Genomic DNA, 20,759 nt, shown 5'->3' with positions numbered 1-20,759 from the left:
CTGTATCCAGCAGTACCATAAATGAGAGTTTGAGCCAGAGGGCAAGTCCTTGCTATCAGAGAAGCCACAATTTTAAGTGGAAGAGCTCATAGTTATAGTCATTTTCAGGTGCAGGAAAAGGTGGATAATATATTATATCACCCTAATAGACCCTTTATATGCCAGTATTGTACTGGAATAGGATCGAGGAGAGACAGTTACAGTGGGTGCAACCTGAAGGTATTCATTTACGAAATGTGAAATTAATACAAATGTGATTTTCATCAAAATAAGACCAGTAGAATGTAAAGGTAAAGTTACAGCTAATTAGAAAAACACAGTCTGGTATATGTGCCTTTTCTGAAAAAATGACATTATGTTAATACTGCTTTACTGAGTGCATCAGTTTTGTCAGTAAACTTAACAATATTTTGTCTTCTTTGTAAAAAATAAAAACCTGATAATGCAAGTGGCATAATGAAAAACCATGTCACCATTTGGCAAAATTTTGTCCCTCTGTTTTCATCATTCAGCTGTTCATTTATTGGAACCACAGGGGACTCAAAAGAGCCAGCTGCTTAGATGCTGATTCAAGCAGGATGGGACTCAGCTTGACTGGCTTCTGACTAGCGTTAATTAGTAGAGGCCGCCAACAAGAAATACTTGTAATACTCCTTGTAACAGAATAAAGCTTTCAAAATGAATGTTCAAACAGTATCTTGTCACAATAATCAATAGATTAAATAATAATTATTCAAAATAATTAAATGAGGTAAAAGCAGGCTGCACTTAGGCTGCTGTATTATAATATAAAGATTATAATATAAGAGATATGATACATTATTCCTTTGTGCAATTACCTGAATAATCTTCAGATTAAGTGATAATAATATTGCATTTGCATCAGATTTTAAAGAGTCAATACATTAATATTCATAGAAACAAGAAAACAACATATTCCTGCAAAAACATAACCAAACAGCCCATAAACGACTGCTTTAACCAGAATGGTCTTAAACTATTTATAAAGCTTGTAGCTTACCCATAGCAGTGTCATAGGAGTTGGGGAAGCTCTTGTCTATCCTCTGTCTCATGAAAACCCAGGTGTTGTTAGAAAATGTGCATTCAATGATCTTGTTGTCATACTGCTTCAGGTCTTTTGTCACCTAGCCAAAGAAGATTTTGCAGAATATATCAGGAAATCATATACAATGACTTTACACAGCACAAATCTGCAAGAGAGTTTGTTCTTAAAATGTTGTGGATTATTACTAAAGGGCACATTTTTTTTAGGGCATGGACCTCTAGAGACAAGGGTGAAATTAATTAACCTTAATGAAGTGCAATCATTTTGTAGTACTGTATTGTGTTGGATTATTAATTATCAAACATTTTCAGTTTTATGTAATATTGTTCTGCATATAATGCTCTACATTGGTATAATGGCAGGTCAATTTACCATTAATTTCTTTTTTCAGATTACGAAAAAAAAAACAAGAATTGATACAAAAAAAAAGTTGATATAAAACGTTTACCAATTTTATCACCACTAAGTGACATTAGTAGCTAAGAACCATAAAGCCTCGGTTTCTTTAGGCTGATCAGCTAAATTTACTTAAAGTGACAAACTTCCTAAAAACACTAAAAGGTCACTTCTTAACAATCTACAAAACTGCACTTCAACCAGGAAACATTCTCTTCAGAAGGTATTTATCATCTTAGAGTGGTTCAATGAGACGGATGACTGAATAAAAATAATTTCATATTGCACTTCATTAGGACACATTAAAAAAATAATATATATATACTGTATATACACTTTTTTTTATTTTTACCTTATCCACCAAAGAATACCTGCTTGTTGTAAAAATGTAAACCATACATTGCCATGCTTGCTTAATTCAATGCAGGATCTTGTGGTGTCGGAGCCTATCCTGGTAGAACTGAGCACAAAGCAGGAAACAGTCTTAGATAGGACACCAGTTCAACAAAGCTAACACGCCCATCCTGGATTGTTAAATATTTAGTGGTTAGTTTATTTTTTTTATGAATCAACATAAAAAAAAAATTCTCAGTTACATGAATTGTCTTCAGTTGCGTCAGTAAAGGAATGAGAATTACTAATCCTTCCATTTCCCAAAAGAAAAAAACAACACAGAAAGTGTTTTATTTGGAGCTAATTGTGTAGAAAGCAATATTGGTATATAGACTTGGGTAAAAATATTGATATTCCGATTGTTATTTTTTATTTAAACAATTCAATATCAAGATCGATCTGGTGAATCTCTATCCTGCTCAATCACTATATGTAAAGTTTTACTTATCTACGTTTTCGCGTCAGATCCATGATATGTCGCCTATTAAGTCTTTCTACGGAAAAAGCATTTTACTACCTCGAATAGAATGAGAAAGGTCCAGATGCAGGTAGGACTGCATAAAATGGTGTGTCCTCCCTCAGCTGAAATCAGCACCTTTGGCACTCAAATCATGTGTGGACTTCTTACGGATTCAAACAGTGAGTCGATAAAGAACTGAATAAAATCAAAGCCATATGTAAGCTGCTCAGAAATTAAGTATTTCTGTAACACAACAAATTTCAGAAATTGTTTACCCTGATGTCACCCATAAACTAGGTGAAATTGAGGCCGAAAATTTGATTCAAACGTTCACGGTCTCTGAACTGCGACACCCCCCCCATCTCGCTGCCACCACTTTAGCTGCAGCCTGTTTAGCTATTCATTATGTTGCCAAATTCACCTCGTACTTCACAATTAACACTATAGCACATGCAAATCATGAAATTATTCTATTTAAAGGTAAAGCAAGTGGTACATTTTGTAAACTGCCAATCTTCAAATTTTGCAGGGATTGCATCCCTAGGAAACGATGTAAAAGTTAAAGTCGTAAAAGTTAATACTTTGAACCTGTGGGAAATGGGAGGTACGGTTAAGTTCCAGCAATTACAAAAAACTGTAATCATTTGGTAGAGATTGCTCAAAATACACTTTTATTCATGGAAATCTTTATAACAAAACACTATTTTTGACAATATGCATTTTCCATAACACAATAACCACGAAATAACCCATCGAATGCAGTACAGCAAAAATCAATTGGTAATATACAAAAAAACACATTTTTCTTTCTAGTCATTTCCTAGAATTATGTCATATTTTGGGCTAATAAATAAAAAAAAAAGAAAAAGAAAGAAAACTTTATTCACTGCTGTCAGAAAACCCAGATACTTGAGAGGTCTTGACATCACCTATCCTGCATGGCTGGCAGATGGTATTGGAAAATGGAGGATGAGGCGGCAATGGACTTAATTAATCCATCAGCAGTGCCTGCTTCATGCACTGATTGATCCTTAAGAGATTCAGTGTATGGGAGCATAGCACTGGCGAATTGATGTTTAATGTCTGTCAGGAATGTCAATCAATCCTCGAAATCTGTGCTGTTTCACGAGCAGGGCTTGTTCAGAAATCTGTACTAGAGTGCCATTCTCTTAAATGCCATTCTAAACAAATCCAAATCATATTAAGTGATATCCATACTCCATACTTCTAAAATTTTTATTTTTATACTGTATTGAGGATTTGTTCTGTTCTGTGTATTGTACTGTATTGTATTGACCCCCTTCTTTTTGACACCCACTGCATGCCCAGCCTATCTGGAAAGGGGTCTCTCTTTGAACTGCCTTTCCCAACGTTTCTTTCATTTTTTCCCTACAAGGGTTTTTTTTTGGGAGTTTTTTCTTGTCTTTTTAGAGAGTCAAGGCTGGGGGCTGTCAAGCGGCAGGGCCTGTTAAAGCCCATTGTATTGTATTGTATTTTATTGTATTAAACAAAAACTTTTCTCTCTACTGTACCTAGCTGCAATTGTGCGAATACTTAAGCATCTGCTCTGTATCTGCCGGAACCCAGATACGAAAAGTGGAGCCAACCGTGTTTCAGTCAAAATGTGTTGCCTAAACTTTATAACTAAGTAAAATCTATTTGCTGGAGAATTTCAGCAATGCAAAAATCATTGCCTTAACTACAGATGGGTAGCCATTCCATGCAAAACAGAGCTTAATTATAATCATGGCACACTACATTACTGAGAGCTGGGTAATAACAAACCCTGTTCTCCAGACATACTCTTTCTATGAAAGTCATATAAACTGTCAAGTATACTATAGGAAAATCGACAGTCCAAATGTCACCATTGCCATGACAACAGATAATGGTAAGAGCATTGGGAATTCAGTTGAAGCGGCTGGATTTTAACCATACATTTGATGCATTGCACATACAGTTATCTTGGCATGACAAAAGGGAATGGGCACTAGCCAGATAGCTAGGCTTTTAGACAGAGTGAGAAAAGTGGTCACTTTTTTCCATCATAGCACCACTGTTGTATCAGTACTAAAGGAAAAACAAGAGATGCTCCAATTTCCAGCACACAAACTTATTAAGGATGCTCCCTCTAGGTGGAACTCAAGCCACAACATGCTTGGTGCTACCTTGAACAGCAGACTACTGTCTTTCAGCACTTACAGACAGGAGTATTAAGAGCAACATTTAGTGCCGGTTTATATTTCACGTTCAGAATGTGTATGCGCACGCATCATGTCTGCGATGTGTTCCCAGCGTTCATTTGATGCATCCTCAGAAAATAATGTGACATGTGCAGGAGTTGCAGTACTAGCAAAAAATCGGGGGGTCGCAGTGTGATCAAGTCGGAAAGTGATGTCAGAGTCTCTGTTTACTACCTACATGTGACAGTAAGCCGCTTTGCAGTTTCTACAGGATTGATGTACGAGCTTTGATGTTTGATAAATGGTTCAATGTGGTGAAGCAAAAAGCCAACATACAAATGCATTCGTGGTGCTTTTATATTCAAGTGTCGCATATTCCCCAATGTAATGACACAATACATTTTAAAGGTCTCACATACCATCTTCTGTGCCGTATTTTTTTTTTGCACTTTCACAACAGCATCAGAACGGATGGCAGCGTATTTGTGCCACAGGGAAAACAAATCAGGGACACAGTGAAAAGGTCTATTTTGTGATTAAAGTGGACATTTCTACTTTTAATCTTCAAATTTCCTGTTTAATCCCACAGTTTATGTTATCATTAAAGTACACCATCGTAAACTTTATCTTAAAACCGACCCAGCTGTTAATCGCTACATGCTTCTAGGGCTTCCTTCTGAACTGATAGCAGCGGCAAGCAGCAATTGCCACACAGAACACAATAAATGTATATCTTAGTTCTCTGCACATTTAGAATCCTTACATTTAAACTTGATATCACTTTCATGATGAAATGTATTAAAGTATGCATATTACATTTTACAGATAAATCATTAACTTCATTTAAATAATGAATACTGTTAATAATTACACATGTGGGGACGGCACGATGGCGGAGCAGTAGTGCTGCTGCCTCACAGGGAGACCCTGGTGTGCCCTGCCTGGATTTTGCACGTTTCCCTGGTGTATTTTTACAGTGTGCTGAGGTTTCCATCCAAGGATATTCAGGTTTGGGGATTTGTGATGCTAAAATCACGCTAGTGTGTGTGTGCTTGTATTCACCTTGTGATGAGCTGAGATGATGAGATGAACCCTGTCCAGGGATTGTTTCTGCCTCGAGCCTGATGCATGCTGGAATGGGCACATCCCTGGATTGATTGATGGATGTAATCATTAAACATCCATCCTTTTCAGAGATATTGTGGTTAGGTGTCCTTGGAATTTAATAGATGTTTCAGGCAATTCACAACACAGGGAAGGTGAATGTTTTCTCACCGTGATGATATAATTAGAACATTAGAACAATCTAGACGAGAACAGGCCATTCAGCCAAACAAAGCTCGTTAGTCCTATCCACTTGTTTCCTCCAAGAAAACATCAAGTCGAGTTTTGAAAGTCCCTAACGTCTTACTGTCTACCACACTACTTGGTAGCTTATTCCAAGTGTCTATTGTTCTTTGTGTAAAAAAAAACTTCCTAATGTTTGTGCGAAATTTACCCCTAACAAGTTTCCAACTGTGTCCCTGTGTTCTTGATAAACTCATTTTAAAATACAAGTCTCGATCCACTGTACTAATTCCTTTCATAATTTTAAACACTTCAATCATGTCACCTCTTAATCTTCTTTTGCTTAAACTGTAAAGGCTCAGCTCTTTTAATCTTTCCTCATAATTCAACCCCTGTAGACCTGGAATCAGCCTAGTCGCTCTTCTCTGGACCTTTTCTAGTGCTGCTATGTCCTTTTTGTAGCTTGGAGACCAAAACTGCACACAGTACTCAAGATGAGGCCTCACCAGTGCATTATAAAGGTTGAGCATAACCTCCTTGGACTTGTACTCCACAGATCGTGCTATATAACCTAACATTCTGTTAGCCTTCTTAATGGCTTCTGAACACTGTTGGGAAGTTGATAGCTTAGAGTCCACTATGACTCCTAAATCCTTCTCATAAGGTGTACTCTCGATTTTCCGACCGCCCATTGTGTATTCAAACCTAATATTTTTACTTCCTATGTGTAATACTTTACATTTACTGACATTAAATTTCATCTGCCACAAATCTGCCCAAGCCTGTATGCTATCCAAGTCCTTCTGTAATGATATAACGGATTCCAAATTATCTGCTAATCCACCTATCTTGGTATCATCTGCAAACTTAACCAGCTTGTTACTTATATTCCTATCTAAATCATTTATATATATTAAAAATAGCACGGCCCTAGCACTGACCCCTGTGGAACACCACTCTTAACATCGGCCAGTTCTGATGAGGTTCCTCGCACCATCACCCTCTGCTTCCTGTGTCTGAGCAAATTCTGCACCCATCTAAAAACATCACCCTGAACTCCCACTTCTTTTAACTTGATGCCCAACCTCTCATGTGGCACCTTATCAAATGCTTTCTGAAAGTCCAGATAAATAATATCATAAGCTCCACTTTGATCGTATGCTTTTGTTGCAACCTCATAGAATTCCAACATGTTAGTAAAACACGACCTCCCTCTTCTAAACCCATGCTGACTGTTCAGAATAACTCCTGTCCTTGCTATGTGTTGCTCAATCTTATCCTTAATAATTCCTTCCATTAATTTTTCCTGTGATACATGTTAAGCTTACTGGCCTATAGTTGCTTGGATCTGCCCTGTCACCCTTTTTATATAATAGGATGATATTTGCCATTTTCCTCACACTGCCACCTGGTACGTACGCAAGTATAAACAGTACACAGCTTGCGTAGCAGTAGTGTCTGCAGGCTCAGGTGTCGCATGAAGTATAAACCTTGTCTTAGGACATTGTTACTCTGTTTGATGAAAATGTAAAAATTGCTTAGGACGTGTTTCAGGATCTCAAACCACTGAAAACGGTGACAACTCAGCTAAGCACTGGATAGCTGCCAACAGTTTTAAAGATAATGTCACTGAAGCACACAATCCTGGCATCCATGAAGCAGAATGACTCTGATTCAGCAATTGTGAAAGATGACAAATCTGCCATTGCATCTGACTTCAACTAAATATACCCCGACTGGTCAACACTTACTCAGTTTCTGGATGTGAGCACTACACTTGCTTGACCCATGTTTTAAATCTCTGCCCAAGTGAGAGAGCTTTACATCCTCATTTTAAAACACTTTCTTTTTGTCTGACAAGGAAGTGTAAAGACTCATTTTCAAAAACTGTTTAACGCAACTGCTACACGTGAGCAACTGAAGATAAGTGTAAGTTGTAGAACTGTAGAAAGGCATGAGTCTTACTGCTGTATCAATTCTGAATATTTCAAGATTATTTTAAATGTTCAATAAGGGAATATATTTCACTAACCGTTTAGCTGAAGGGTGTCGACCTGGAGATTCATAACACGCAAATAGGTTATTAAACAACATACTTATTATCTAATCTTAATAGCATTAGACCAGAGTGTCACCTGGGCTGTAAAAACAGTGCTAAATGCCTTACTCCTGAGTGTCAATCGGGCAATGGTATAGACACGTCTCATGTAACACCTGAGGTTTACTCGGGCTGTCCAAGTGCTAACAGTGTTATTGCCAAGTGTTACCTGGACAACGGTGTAGTTGCATCTTCTCCTAGCCTCATAATGGTATCTCATTAGAAATGCCTTTCATTAGCAGTGATGATAAAATACATTTGTCTTCGGGCAGTGACATTGAAATTGTCAGTGAAACTGAAAATGATTCTGGGAATCTGAAAGTGATACTTGCATCACATGTCCATACTACCTGAGATATGCTTTCTCCAGCTTAAAAATATTGTAATATTTAGGCAGTTTCATAATATGCAGGAACATGAAAAGTCAGTTTGTATAAAGCAGAATTGTCTGTTATAATGTTTCATTCTCAGGTTTTTGAAATCGTTTTATTACCATTCCACAGTTAATTCATGATTCTGCAGCAAGGATCATAACAAGAAACAAGAAGCGTAATGTATATGAATCTAATTCTTAAGTGTCTAGTTAGGTTTAGAGCCAACTGTACAATCTTTGCTTTGACAATAAAATTACAAAGTGCTTGCTGCTAATATTTCATAAGATGTGTGTGAGGTTAACTGGGCCCAGTATATGTGTGACTATCCTGTGACAGACTAGAGATGTAACCCAGGCTGGATCTTGCATGGCATCCTGTGCTGCTTGGACAGAAACCAGTTCCCTGGTTTCCTTGGACACCTGAACTGGATTATTCAGTTTTGAAAAGAGGGGCATGAATTCAATTTAAGACTTCTTATAAAAGCTTTGAAGGAGAATACAGCTCAAACTGGTGTGACTTGATGAACTCTATCTCTATCAGATGACACCAAATTTAGAAATGCACCCTGAAAAGGTTTATTATCTATACTTTCATGTAACTAAATCAAGAAATTAACATTGAACATGTAAGATATCCAGGAATCTCTGTGTGTGCTCCAGGTATGACTATAGTAAAGTCACTGTTTCCAGGTTTGCAGCCAAAATACAGAAAGGACACCATGTATATGGTACATAAAGATTTTTTGTGATGGCTACTTAAAACAGTAAGCAATTAAATTAATATCACCAAAAGGAACCACTGACTATCACTAGGACTAAATTTCCTTGTCGTTTATACATTGGTTGAACCAACTAGAAACTCCCTTAACATTATTATAAAACTGCACTCGGTGAAACCATTGACCTTGCACCAAAATGAACTTTTCAAAATTCCAGAATATTGAAGAGTAATGGTAGCTAGGCAAACATTTAACTGCCAACTGTCTAAACACCAACCAAATACTTTATGGAGATGGTCATCTTATAGCAACTCACAGGGCTCAATGCAATATACTGTGTGTGCCTAAGTGCGCTCTGCAAAAGACAGAGGGCTACATCCTGCCTTGTGCCCAATGCTGCCAAGAAAATACCCCATCTCCCACAGATGCCAAAATTTGAATAACAGAGTCTGAGAATGCTTTGTAATACTGTATTATTCTATCACTTTAATGTGCTGGAGCAACGCAGAAGAGACAATAACATCTAAAATACTCTATATCACCAATTTTATTAAACAAATACCTGAAAGCAATTTCTCCGTGCTGGTAAATCTTAAGAAAACATATACATTAACACCTTTAGGCTACTCTCTAAAAATATATCCACACTATAATCCTTGAAAACACATCTCAAATTATTGTGCTAGAGTGAAAAGTTCAAGGGTTAGGAAAATATACTAGCTACAGCAAGCCATATATCCATACAGTAAAGCCAATAAAACTCCAATAAACAAATATTCTACAGCTTCAAAGCTGGGATCATTTCAGCAAGCATGAAAAATGAAGACATATAACTTTTCTATATTCAGGCAAATAAATCCCAATATTAGCAACTATATGTTTTTAAAAGAAAATAAGGTTAGAGATGATGTCTCAACCTCAGGTCTTTTTTAAAATAACTTGGATAATGGAAAAGAGGAAAACAAACATACACATCTTTTTCATATTCACAGTTTCAATGAATACAGAACTTAAGGTCATTTTAAACGTCACTGTATTTTCGATTTTAAAAGTATTTTTGATTGATATCCTAAATTTGCTTTCAGGGTTCTTTTGTTTTGTTGTGCTATACAGTATTTATTGAAAAAATTGTTTTTAGCAGGATTAACACTTTTGATTCCAACTTCATACCAAATGATGATACTGACAAACAAAATGATGCAATTATAATAGCACACACACAGCAACACAGTAGTAATTATTGTGCATTAACTGTAAATGAACTACAAGCCAACTTAAAAAGAACACAAACTCTCCTCTTTTAAGTCAGTGGGAAACTGATGTGTTATATTATTTGAAATTGGAAAAAATCAAATACTCAGAGGATCCGTACAGACTTTTTTCAAAACATTGCAGGATCTAATCAGTAATATTTTAAAATAAGTTTATAAAGCACAGAGAATTTATTAACTTAGGTATATTTACAAGCCTTAATTCTTACTCTGTTTGGCTTGCTCTCTCTCTCAGGGGTGGGGATCGATCTGTTCTTAACATAATTCTTTTTTTTTTGTAAAAACTTGATTGCTATGTGTGGATTGTAATAAAATTAAAAAAAAAAACTTAAAAAGTACATTAATAGCCAATATGCTTCACTAAAGTATGAAACAACAACTCACATTGCTTAATTTAGTTTGAGAAACCTGTTCAGATTAAGCCAATCCTTTCCCTAAATATGTAGTTCATTAAAAAAAAAACACAAGAAGAAAATTGTAGTACTTTATTCACTGAAATAAATGAATGCAACCCAGGGCTGACAGAGGTGTGCAAGATTCAAAACTGATTATCAGAGGCAAATACATTGAACAGCTAGTAGTGTAGTAGATCCTGATTATTATACTTCTTTTTCTTTTAGTATGGGACTGGAAATTACAAGTGAAATCTTTTAGATACAGAGCTTAAGATGAAGGAACTCTTACATGCAGAATGTCCTAAATTTGAGAAGACACGTTTACTGTAAGTAAAATGCTTATTCTGGCCATGGAGTGGTGGTTGCACATTTATAGTCTTAGGCTAGTCATGACTGAGGTCTTGTGCAGTATGGACTGACAACTTTTGGGCTAGATTATGCCAATAGGCTGAGCAACCCTACAGTGGACAAAGCATTTTCAAAAAATGGATGGACACACTGCACTGTTGTGCCTCTACTTTTTTGTATGATATTACAATCACAGATTGGAACCCTGATGAACTTAAACATATGAGCTTGATCTGGCTGGCCACAGAGTGAAAAAATACTTGTTCAAGACATTTCTGGAAGGCTACAGCTATTCTTCTTTGGTGTATGGTTAAGAACATTAGAACACTCTAGACGATAACAGGCCATTCAGCCCAGCAAAGCTCGCCAGTCCTATCCACTTATTTCTTCCAAAAAACATCAAGTCGAGTTTTGAAAGCCCTTAAAGTTTTACTGTCTACCACACTGCTTGGTAGCTTATTCCAAGTGTCTATCATTTTTTTGTGTAAAGAAAAACTTCCTAATGTTTGTCGAAATTTACCCTTAACAAGTTTCTACTGTGTCCACGTGTTCTTGATGAAATAATTTTAAAATAAAAGTCTTGATCCACTGTACTGATTCCCTTCATAATTTTAAACACTTCAATCATGTCACCTCTTAATCTTCTTTTGTTTAAACTGTAAAGGCTCAGCTCTTTTAATCTTTCCTCATAATTCAACCCCTGTAGACCTGGAATCAGCCTAGTCACTCTTCTCTGGACCTTTTCTAGTGCTGCTATGTCCTTTTTGTAGCCTGGAGACCAAAACTGCACACAGTACTCAAGATGAGGCCTCACCAGTGCATTATAAAGGTTGAGCATAACCTCCTTGGACTTGTACTCCACAGATCGTGCTATATAACCTAACATTCTGTTAGCCTTCTTAATGGCTTCTGAACACTGTCGGGAAGTTGATAGCTTAGAGTCCACTATGCCTCCTAAATCCTTCTCATAAGGTGTACTCTTGATTTTTCGACCACCCATTATGTATTCAAACCTAATATTTTTACTTCCTATGTGTAATACTTTACATTTACTGACATTAAATTTCATCTGCCACAAATCTGCCCAAGCCTGTATGCTATCCAAGTCCTTCCGTAATGATATTAAGGATTCCAAATTATCTGCTAATCCACCTATCTTGGTATCATCTGCAAACTTAACCAGCTTGTTACTTATATTCCTATCTAAATCATTTATATATATTAAAAATAGTAGAAACACTAGCACTGACCCCTGTGGGACACCACTCTCAACATCAGCCAACTATGATGAGGTTCCTCACACCATCACCCTCTGCTTCCTGTGTCTGAGCCAATTCTGCACCCATCTAAAAACATCACCCTGAACTCCCACTTCTTTTAACTTGATGCCCAACCTCTCATGTGGCACCTTATCAAATGCTTTCTGAAAGTCAGATAAATAATATCATAAGCTCCACTTTGATCGTATCCTTTTGTTGCCTCCTCATAGAATTCCAACATGTTAGTAAAACACGACCTCCCTCTTCTGAACCCATGCTGACTGTTCAGAATAACTCCTGTCCTTGCCATGTGTTGCTCAATCTTATCCTTAATAATTCCTTCCATTAATTTTCCTGTGATGCATGTTAAGCTTACTGGCCTATAGTTGCTTGGATCTGCCCTGTCACCCTTTTATATAATGGGATGATATTTGCCATTTTCCAGTCCTTTGGAATCTCTCCAGTGCACAGTGACTTCCTAAAAATATGTGTCAAGGGTTTATATATGTACTCTAGCCTCCTTAAGAACGAGGATAAATATTATCTGGTCCTGGTGATTTGTTTGATTTCATCTTATTTAATCTGAGCAGCACTTCTCCCTCTACAATTTCCAAATCCCTCAGTACCTCCTTAGTAGTCCCATTTACCTCTGGGAGGTTATCCACTTGCTCACTTGTAAACACCTCAGAAAAATGTAAGTTTAGGGCATCCGCTATTTCATTGTCTGTATCTTTTAATTCCCTTTACTATTCCTGATGAACTTGACCTCCTCCTTAACTGTTCTTTTACTACTAAAATACTGAAAGAATCTCTTGGGGTCTTCTTTGCCTTATCTGCTATATTCCTCTCCGTCTTTTAGCCTCCCTGATATCCTTCTTAATGGTTGCCCTCATGTTCTTATAAGTTCTACGATTCACTTTGCAGTTATTAGTCTTATATGTCTTATACAGCAGTTTTTCCTTTGCAATTTGTTTTTAAATCTTTATTAATCCACCGTAGAGTTTTTAAAGTTTCCTATTAATTCCAAATTTAGGTATGTATCTGTCCTGCATTACATGTAAAACATTTTTAAACCTGTTCCACTGCTCCTCGACTGTCTCCACATTTAAAAGCTTATCCCAGTCTATCCTACTTAGACTTTGTTGCATCTGCTCAAAATTAGCCCTACTAAAGTTCAACTTAACAATTTTAGTCTTTGCATCTGCACTCTTACAAAATACTGAGAATTGTATTACATTATGGTCACTTGACCCTAGTGGTTCAATCACCTCTACACCCTCAATTCTATCCTGATTATTACAGAATACTAAATCCAGACAGGCTTCACCCGTGTTGGTGCTTTAACATACTGTGTTAAAAAACAATCACTGATTACTTCTAAAAACTCCTCCATCTACAAGGTGATCCAATTAATATTTGGATAATTAAAGTCCCCCTGACTAATATCTCCCTGTAAACTTGCCTTTTGATATTACTAGAGAGATGTGTGTTGAAATTACTGTCTGAATTGGGTGGTCTATAATACACTCCTAAAATAAGACCTTTTCCTAATATTTTCCAGGCAAGCCACATGTCCTCACTAAGATGGGGCTCATCATCCAACTGAAGATGACTTACATTTAAATTCTGTTTGGTGTAAACAGCAATCCCATCTCCTTTTCTGTTTTGTCTGTCCTTCCTAAAAAATGTGTATCCCTCTATTTTACACTCACACCCATCACTGTTACTTAGCCAGATTTCCTTTATTGCTATAATATAATTATGCTCTGCTACATACAGCTCCAACTCAATTACCTTATTTTTGATACTTCTAGCATTAAGTCAAGCTATTTTCAATGTGTTACTCCTTTTACATTTAAATGTTTGCTTAGAATTTACATTACTACGCATTTTTATTTGTACACCGTTCTTTGTTCCTTCACGTACAGATCTAAACCTGGCCTGTCCTAAACTCCCTGCATCCCCATTCCTTACTTTAAACAATCCTCGACTAGCCTACCCATACACCTTTCCAATACATTGGTGCCACTCCAGTTCAGATGTAACCGGTCACAATGGAACAGGTCCCATCTGTTCCAAAAGAAGTCCCAATGTCCCATGAACGTATACCCTTCTACCCTGCACCAAGATTTGAGCCACGCATTAAGCATTCTAATCTCCTCAGTCTTACCTGGACTGGCGTGTGGCACAGGAAGAACTTATAAAAAGACTACCTTGTAAATTTTGCTCCTCAGCTTGGCACCTACTGTACCTTTCTCTTTCTGGGAACTGGTCTTGGGGTGGCCCATTGGGGCTTCTCATCCCTGCCTACCACTTCAGAATCGTCAGAGACACAGTTCAGCTCCGCAGGGACATGATAACGGATTGACTCTTCTAATTCTGGGGTTGATGCCCCTCCACAGAGAGCACCCTTTACCTTACGTCTTGTGACAGTGACCCACCTAGTTCTATCTGTCTGGTCTGGAATCCCCTTCCGTGCCACTTTGGAGGAGCACACTATCTCTTTAAAGGACACCTCGGCAAGGTTTGCCAATTCTCTACTACAATGCAGGCCAGCCAACTCCTCCTCCAGTTCAGCGACCCTGAGCTCAATGTGCTGGATCAGCTGGCATCTCCTGCAGATGTAGCCCTCATAGACAACTAGCTCTTCCAAACCATCATCTAAAAAGTTCAACATCCAACAGGACTTGCATTGCACTGGCCTCATTATTAAAATTTGATTTAGGATTAGTAAATAAATGATTTAACTTAAATGGTAACACTAAGAACTGCTACAGCTATTTTACACCTTCTGTCCTTTTAAGTTCCTGTACTGTTCTCCCTCTCAGCTGCCTGCTGTTTGTCCTTCTAGGAGGTTAACTTTACTTTTCTGTCTCTTCTCCTAACTTTGCGCTCCTCTTATTCCTTACTTAAAAGCTCTCCACTTGCGCTGTTTTTGTTATCCCATATTAATGAACCCGTACTTTGAGAGGCTGATGAATGAAGAGAACGAGAGAGAGAAGAGGTTGGATGATGTGGAGATAGTGAATCAGGAAGTGCAACGGATTAGCAAGGAGGAAGTAAGGACAGCTATGAAGAGGATGAAAAATGGAAAGACCGTTGGTCCAGATGACATACCTATGGAAGCATGGAGATGTTTAGGACAGATGGCAGTGAGTTTTTAACCAGATTGTTTAATGGAATCTTGGAAAGTGAGAGGATGCCTGAAGAGTGGAGAAGAAGTGTGAATTCTAAGCACGGTGTTATGCATGAGGCCCCTGCTTTTATATTTATAATCTGAGGTGAACAGAGTGAGTAGAAAATGAGACATGACTGTTTCTTGTGGTGCTCCAGTGTTCCCCAGATCTGTATCAGAAAAACAGTCCTTGAGTCTCACAAACTGTGGGCTGCACAAAACATAGTCCTTTATCGGGGACACCTTATGCTCATCCACCCGCATTGGACATAGCAAAAAACAAAATCCTCACAGTGGTAAGGTAATTGTACTTATAAGTACAAACAGTTCTACAAGGAGCACTTGATGGACTGATTGATTACGTTTATAGTTCTTGGGATGAAACTGTTTCTGAATTGCAAGGTCAATTAATTCTCTTTTCGATCAGCTGCTCACTCAGATACAGTGATATAAATACTCTGAGTGGTACAGTGAGAGTAATATGAAAAAAGATGATCCGCTGTGGCAACCCCTAACGGGAGCAACTGAAAGAAGAAGAAGAGGAAGAGGAAGAAGAGAGTAAGAGTGCTAAATCAGTTATGGTATTTAGAATAGTCTGACCATTCTGTAGACCATTATATTGTTACAGGTTGATTATAATCAGATGCCTTAAACTAATAAACAGCATGCGGTTAATTTCAGTGAATGTGATAAAGCTGTGTCAGGGATGTGGATCTAAAAAAGAAAGGAAAACCACACAGGAACAGTAGCACTGCTTTGATGCTGGGTGCCGCCAGTTTGCAAAACAGAGAGGAGAACTTGTGTACACCAGGGTTTGAGCTAGCTTGAAAATGTGCATGGCTTTATGCCAAGTTTAGGTTTTATACATTGTGATTTGAGCATGGAAATGGGAGTACACAACATTTTTGTGTGTACACACCGTTTATACATGAAGGCCCCAGGTCATGTCACTTTTAGAAATTCTCAGATGATTCGAGATTTGTGGGGTGTATTGATAAAGGGGATGAGACACAGTATTAGAGTCAAGTAGAAAACTTTGTTTCTTGGTGCAAAGAGAACTGTCTGCATTTTAACATCAGCAAAATCAAGGGAATAGTTATTATAATGTGCTATTCAATTTGCTATTAAGGGAACAGATGTTGAGATGGTACGTACACCCCAGCAGGTACTTGGGGGTCCACATTAATGACAAGTTGGACTGGTATCGTAACACAAAGGAACTTAATAAGAAAGGGCAGAACAGGCTCTTTTGTCTTAAGAGACTGTATTCCTTTAATGTAAGAGTCAACAACCTTCACATCTTTTACAACACTATGATGGCCAGTGCAATTTTCTATTTCAGTGTGCTGGGCTGGTAACATTACTTCAAGAGAAACCCACTGAATCAGCAAGCTAATTAAAAGGGCAAACTCAGTTATAGGACGCAATCTGGAACACCTGAAGGTAGCAGCAAAGAACAGAATTAAAACAAAACTGAGTGCCTTTATGAACAATGGTGCACATCCTCTCTCTCTGACACACTAACACTGAGGGCTTTCAGCCAATTAATTATTTAGTAGAAATGTGTGAAGAGACACTGCTGGGGATCCTTTATACCAACAGACATACATCTGCATAATTCCTCAATGTGAATTTGGCGGTCAAGTCAGAGGTTTTTTTTGTTTTGACTTTTTTTCTTTTTAGTCATTCTGGTGTGTGTTCAACCCATATTGTGTGTATGTGTCTGTCTGTCAATCAGTCTGCCTGCCTCTCTCTTTCTCTTATCTCACCTTACTGTTTTGCTTTGTGTAATCAGTAAGTGTTATCTTCTATATGGAACATAAATGCAAGCTGAGGAGATGGTTGAAGATGGCTCTAAGAGATTAAGACTTTCTTTAAAAAATCCAATAAATTTTTTTTCAGGAATAACCACACAATAATAATTCTCTGCCATCTGTTGTCTTACTCCTTCAGTATATTGGCTACCTTATCCAACCCTTTATTACTTTCTAAGAAATTCTGAAATAATAGTTTACATTTTTTTAATACTGCCGTAAAACAAAATATAAAATCTACACCTTAACAAAATCTGCTTAAGGAACTACAATTAAACGATACCGACACTCAATACTCTTGTTGTTAATAAAGAATCTTTAGAGAAAAAAATAATTACTTTGAGAGAATAAATCCTTCTGTTATATCTAGGAGTGTTTCTTCATTAAAACCATAATAAAGAATCTAATCTTGCACTGTACAATCTTTAGCTTTACTGGTACAGACATTACATTAATACTAAATATCTCCAAATCAGTGCAAGTTTTGTACATTCTTTTAAATAATACACTTTTTGCTGTAAAGAAAGGGTCTTATTTTTTATGACATACAGTTCTGATCAAAGAGTTGCAAAAGATTAACTCAAAGGATGGCTCAAATATTATTTGTCTTTGAAACTGGGAAAAAGCTCTCTTGTTAGAGAATCGTGATAAAATATGAATCTAGTTTCAAATCATGAATCATGTTATCAGAATACACAGTATAACTACCATTTTTGTGCAGAAATTAGCTTTTGGTACTGCATTCATAATACAAATATGAATATTCAATGTTCTCAGCACTCACTGTTATGGAATGTATAATTATGTAATTCATTTCTTAGGCATAGAGAATGAGGAGCTTCATGATGATCACAGTAAACATGATTGTTTAGTTTAAATTGCAATTTAAGATATCATGGATGGTTATGAGTTTAATTACTTTCCCGCAGCTCATTTTTACATAAAATATTTTACATAAAGTTAGTATAAAAAGAAAAATGGTGTGCTGAGAATTATTTTGTGATATTCTTTTGAAATCCTCAATTAAAATGGCTCTTGTGTATAAAATGAATATTTAATGACTAAAAAACCAACCTATAAGACAAAATATATGCCTTAATTAAACCAGCTCAAGGAATTTTAATTGAACACATCTACACCATATCCACACTTCTGGATATTTCTCAAAAAGAGTAACCACACACAGGCATTCCAATTTGACATTCTGCTGATTTTTTTACTTAATATACTATATAACAAAGAAGTGTATGATAAATCATAGATTACTGGTGGGTGAAGATCTGGATGTTGTCAAAGTGTATGTTGTACAAAATTACCAAAACTGCAGTAGCATCCCTCTGGTATGCACATATGTTTTGAGAAATTGAAAAACAAAAAAAGTTACCACTGTTCATAAAATACCAAAACCCACATGAACAAATTCAAGATATACAGTATATCTCGGTAAGATGTCTGTGAGTTAATCTTTATAAAACATTAATTTATTTGCTGAAATGAAAAATAGCTGCCAAGAACTGCAGAAAAATAATGCATCAATACTGCAGTATTACTAAAACAAACATGCTTTAAAATGTTACTTAGGACTACAGCTAAAATAATTCATTCTGTAGTTAAAACCAATTTGATGTTGTAAATGCATTTAAATGAAACAACACATGCTGTATGTTAAGCATAAGGATTATGGTAATTATCATATATCAATAAGCTCTTAGAAATTTTTCATCAAATATGTAAAATAAGATGCACTCTATGGGCACATACTGTTAAAAAACTAGTCGTAACAGAAGGATATTTAATAGAGGATAGGTGACATGCAAGGCACCAGATAAGATCTTTAAGCCTTTATGTTTCAGTTTAGAAGAGTAGGTGAAAGCACAAGAGACACCAGGCATTCTAATAACTGAATTTAGAAAAGCCCTTTATGTGCTTATGATAAGCTAAACTTCAATCAAACTGGGGACAAGACTGCATATGTTATCTCAGGAATATACTCCCTTAGGGTCAAACTTGCAGCCCTCCTGGTTGCCAACATGAAAAGGATGAAGTTTAACTTATGAGCACTCTTGGACTAAACAGTACAAATCACTGCCTGACAAACATAAGGCATAAGCCTTGAGAAAGACCATATGTGAATTATCCAGGAAAACTCTAGTTTAGAATGTGGTGGTCGGCTGGAAGCTGTACCCAGTCGCGACACCTGGATGGACAAGGAGAGGGACTGTGCCTCCCCAGGAACACGAGAGGGCAGATGCCCTGCCTGGTCTGGGGGCCACGGGATCTGAGCATGGAAGCTCAACACAGTAAGTGTTGGAGTGGAGTGGAGGCAGTAAAGGACCTGAAGTAGGACTTAAAGAGGGTGATTGGTGCAGGAGCACCGTGTGCTGTGTGTGAGAACTTTGTAAATAAACATGTGCTTTTGAAGACATGGAGGTGTCTGTCTGTCTGTGTCTGGGGCTGGCTTCCACAATTGGTATCCCAGATGGGACTTGACGTCTAGTTCAAGGTGGGGACCCCATAAAAAATATTATTGTGGGCAGCCCAGAACAGCCGGACACTGCGCACACGTGCCATTGACAGCAGCACGTGCACACTGCGAGACAGCGACTCACCCGAAGACCGCCTGTGGTTGTGGGAATTGTCATCTTCACCCGATGTGGGAACGAAAGAGCTGGCAAGGCATGAGAGCGGCGGATGCCCGAGAGCATGCAGACAGAGAAGGCTGCACGGAGGAGGTTGCCTCCGGAAGACGGGATCCAGGAGGTAAGTCCCTGGCCCAACGGCAGTTGGCCCTGGGGGGCCGGGCTGCCCGGACCTTGTTTGTGTGTTTTAGGCAAGGGCTGCCTGGATCTGTGTCGGTGGCCGACGTGTGCCGAATCGCGGGAATGTGCCAGCGCGGCAGCAGCAGAAACAACGGGGGAAGAGGAACCGCTGCTGCTTAAGAAGCCACAGCAGCAGAGGAGCTGCTTGGAGGCTCGCCACCACATCGGGAGCAGGAACAAGGAGATGGTGACAAACCAGATGTCCCTCCCTGAGTCTGGCAAAGGATTGGACAGTGTGTGTTGCATGCCCACCAATGATTGGTCAGAGACGGGACCAACGAATGTCCGTCCTGAGCCAGGGGAGGTCCTGACGGAGCAGGGAAGGAGGGATGTACAGCTAGCGCATAGGACCGAACAACCAGTAAGTCCACCGCCGGCTGATGCTTCATCTCTGTTTGCGGCTCGGCGTGAGCTGGAGGTGTGCCTTCAGACCGCCGAGTCGCTCCTCCAGGTTATATGTGTCCTCCATGAGCTGCTGGAGAAGCTGGAGGGGAAGGCAATCGTGCCTGTGAAAATGCTGCGACAGAGGGCAGAACGGTACGGTGCTGGATACTCCAGCCAGAGAGTTGCGACGACGCAGGTAGGTGACACCTGTGTTCTAAATGGAAAAGGGAGGACGTGCAAAAGGGACCCGGTATTGGTCGGTTTCGGGTACTGAGTAGCCGTACCTCCAACAGTAGATGCAGTGGTGAGGACTGGTCGT

General features: G+C 38.2%; 1 protein-coding gene across 1 annotated transcript in view; it reads right to left on the bottom strand.

The window, feature by feature from the left end:
* Positions 1-20,759, bottom strand: part of rngtt (RNA guanylyltransferase and 5'-phosphatase) — a 926,738-nt gene that overhangs the window by 20,907 nt on the left and 885,072 nt on the right. Inside the window, exon 15 of the mRNA XM_039748003.1 lies at positions 1,022-1,145. Within this exon, the coding sequence (XP_039603937.1) occupies positions 1,022-1,145 (124 nt within the window). The remainder of the gene's footprint in view (positions 1-1,021; positions 1,146-20,759) is intronic.

The sequence above is a fragment of the Polypterus senegalus genome, chromosome 3 (assembly GCF_016835505.1).
Source record: "Polypterus senegalus isolate Bchr_013 chromosome 3, ASM1683550v1, whole genome shotgun sequence".
NCBI classification, from domain to species: Eukaryota; Metazoa; Chordata; class Cladistia; order Polypteriformes; family Polypteridae; genus Polypterus; species Polypterus senegalus.
The sequence above is the reverse complement of the archived record's forward strand: the minus strand, read 5'-3'. Positions and strand labels throughout refer to the sequence as shown.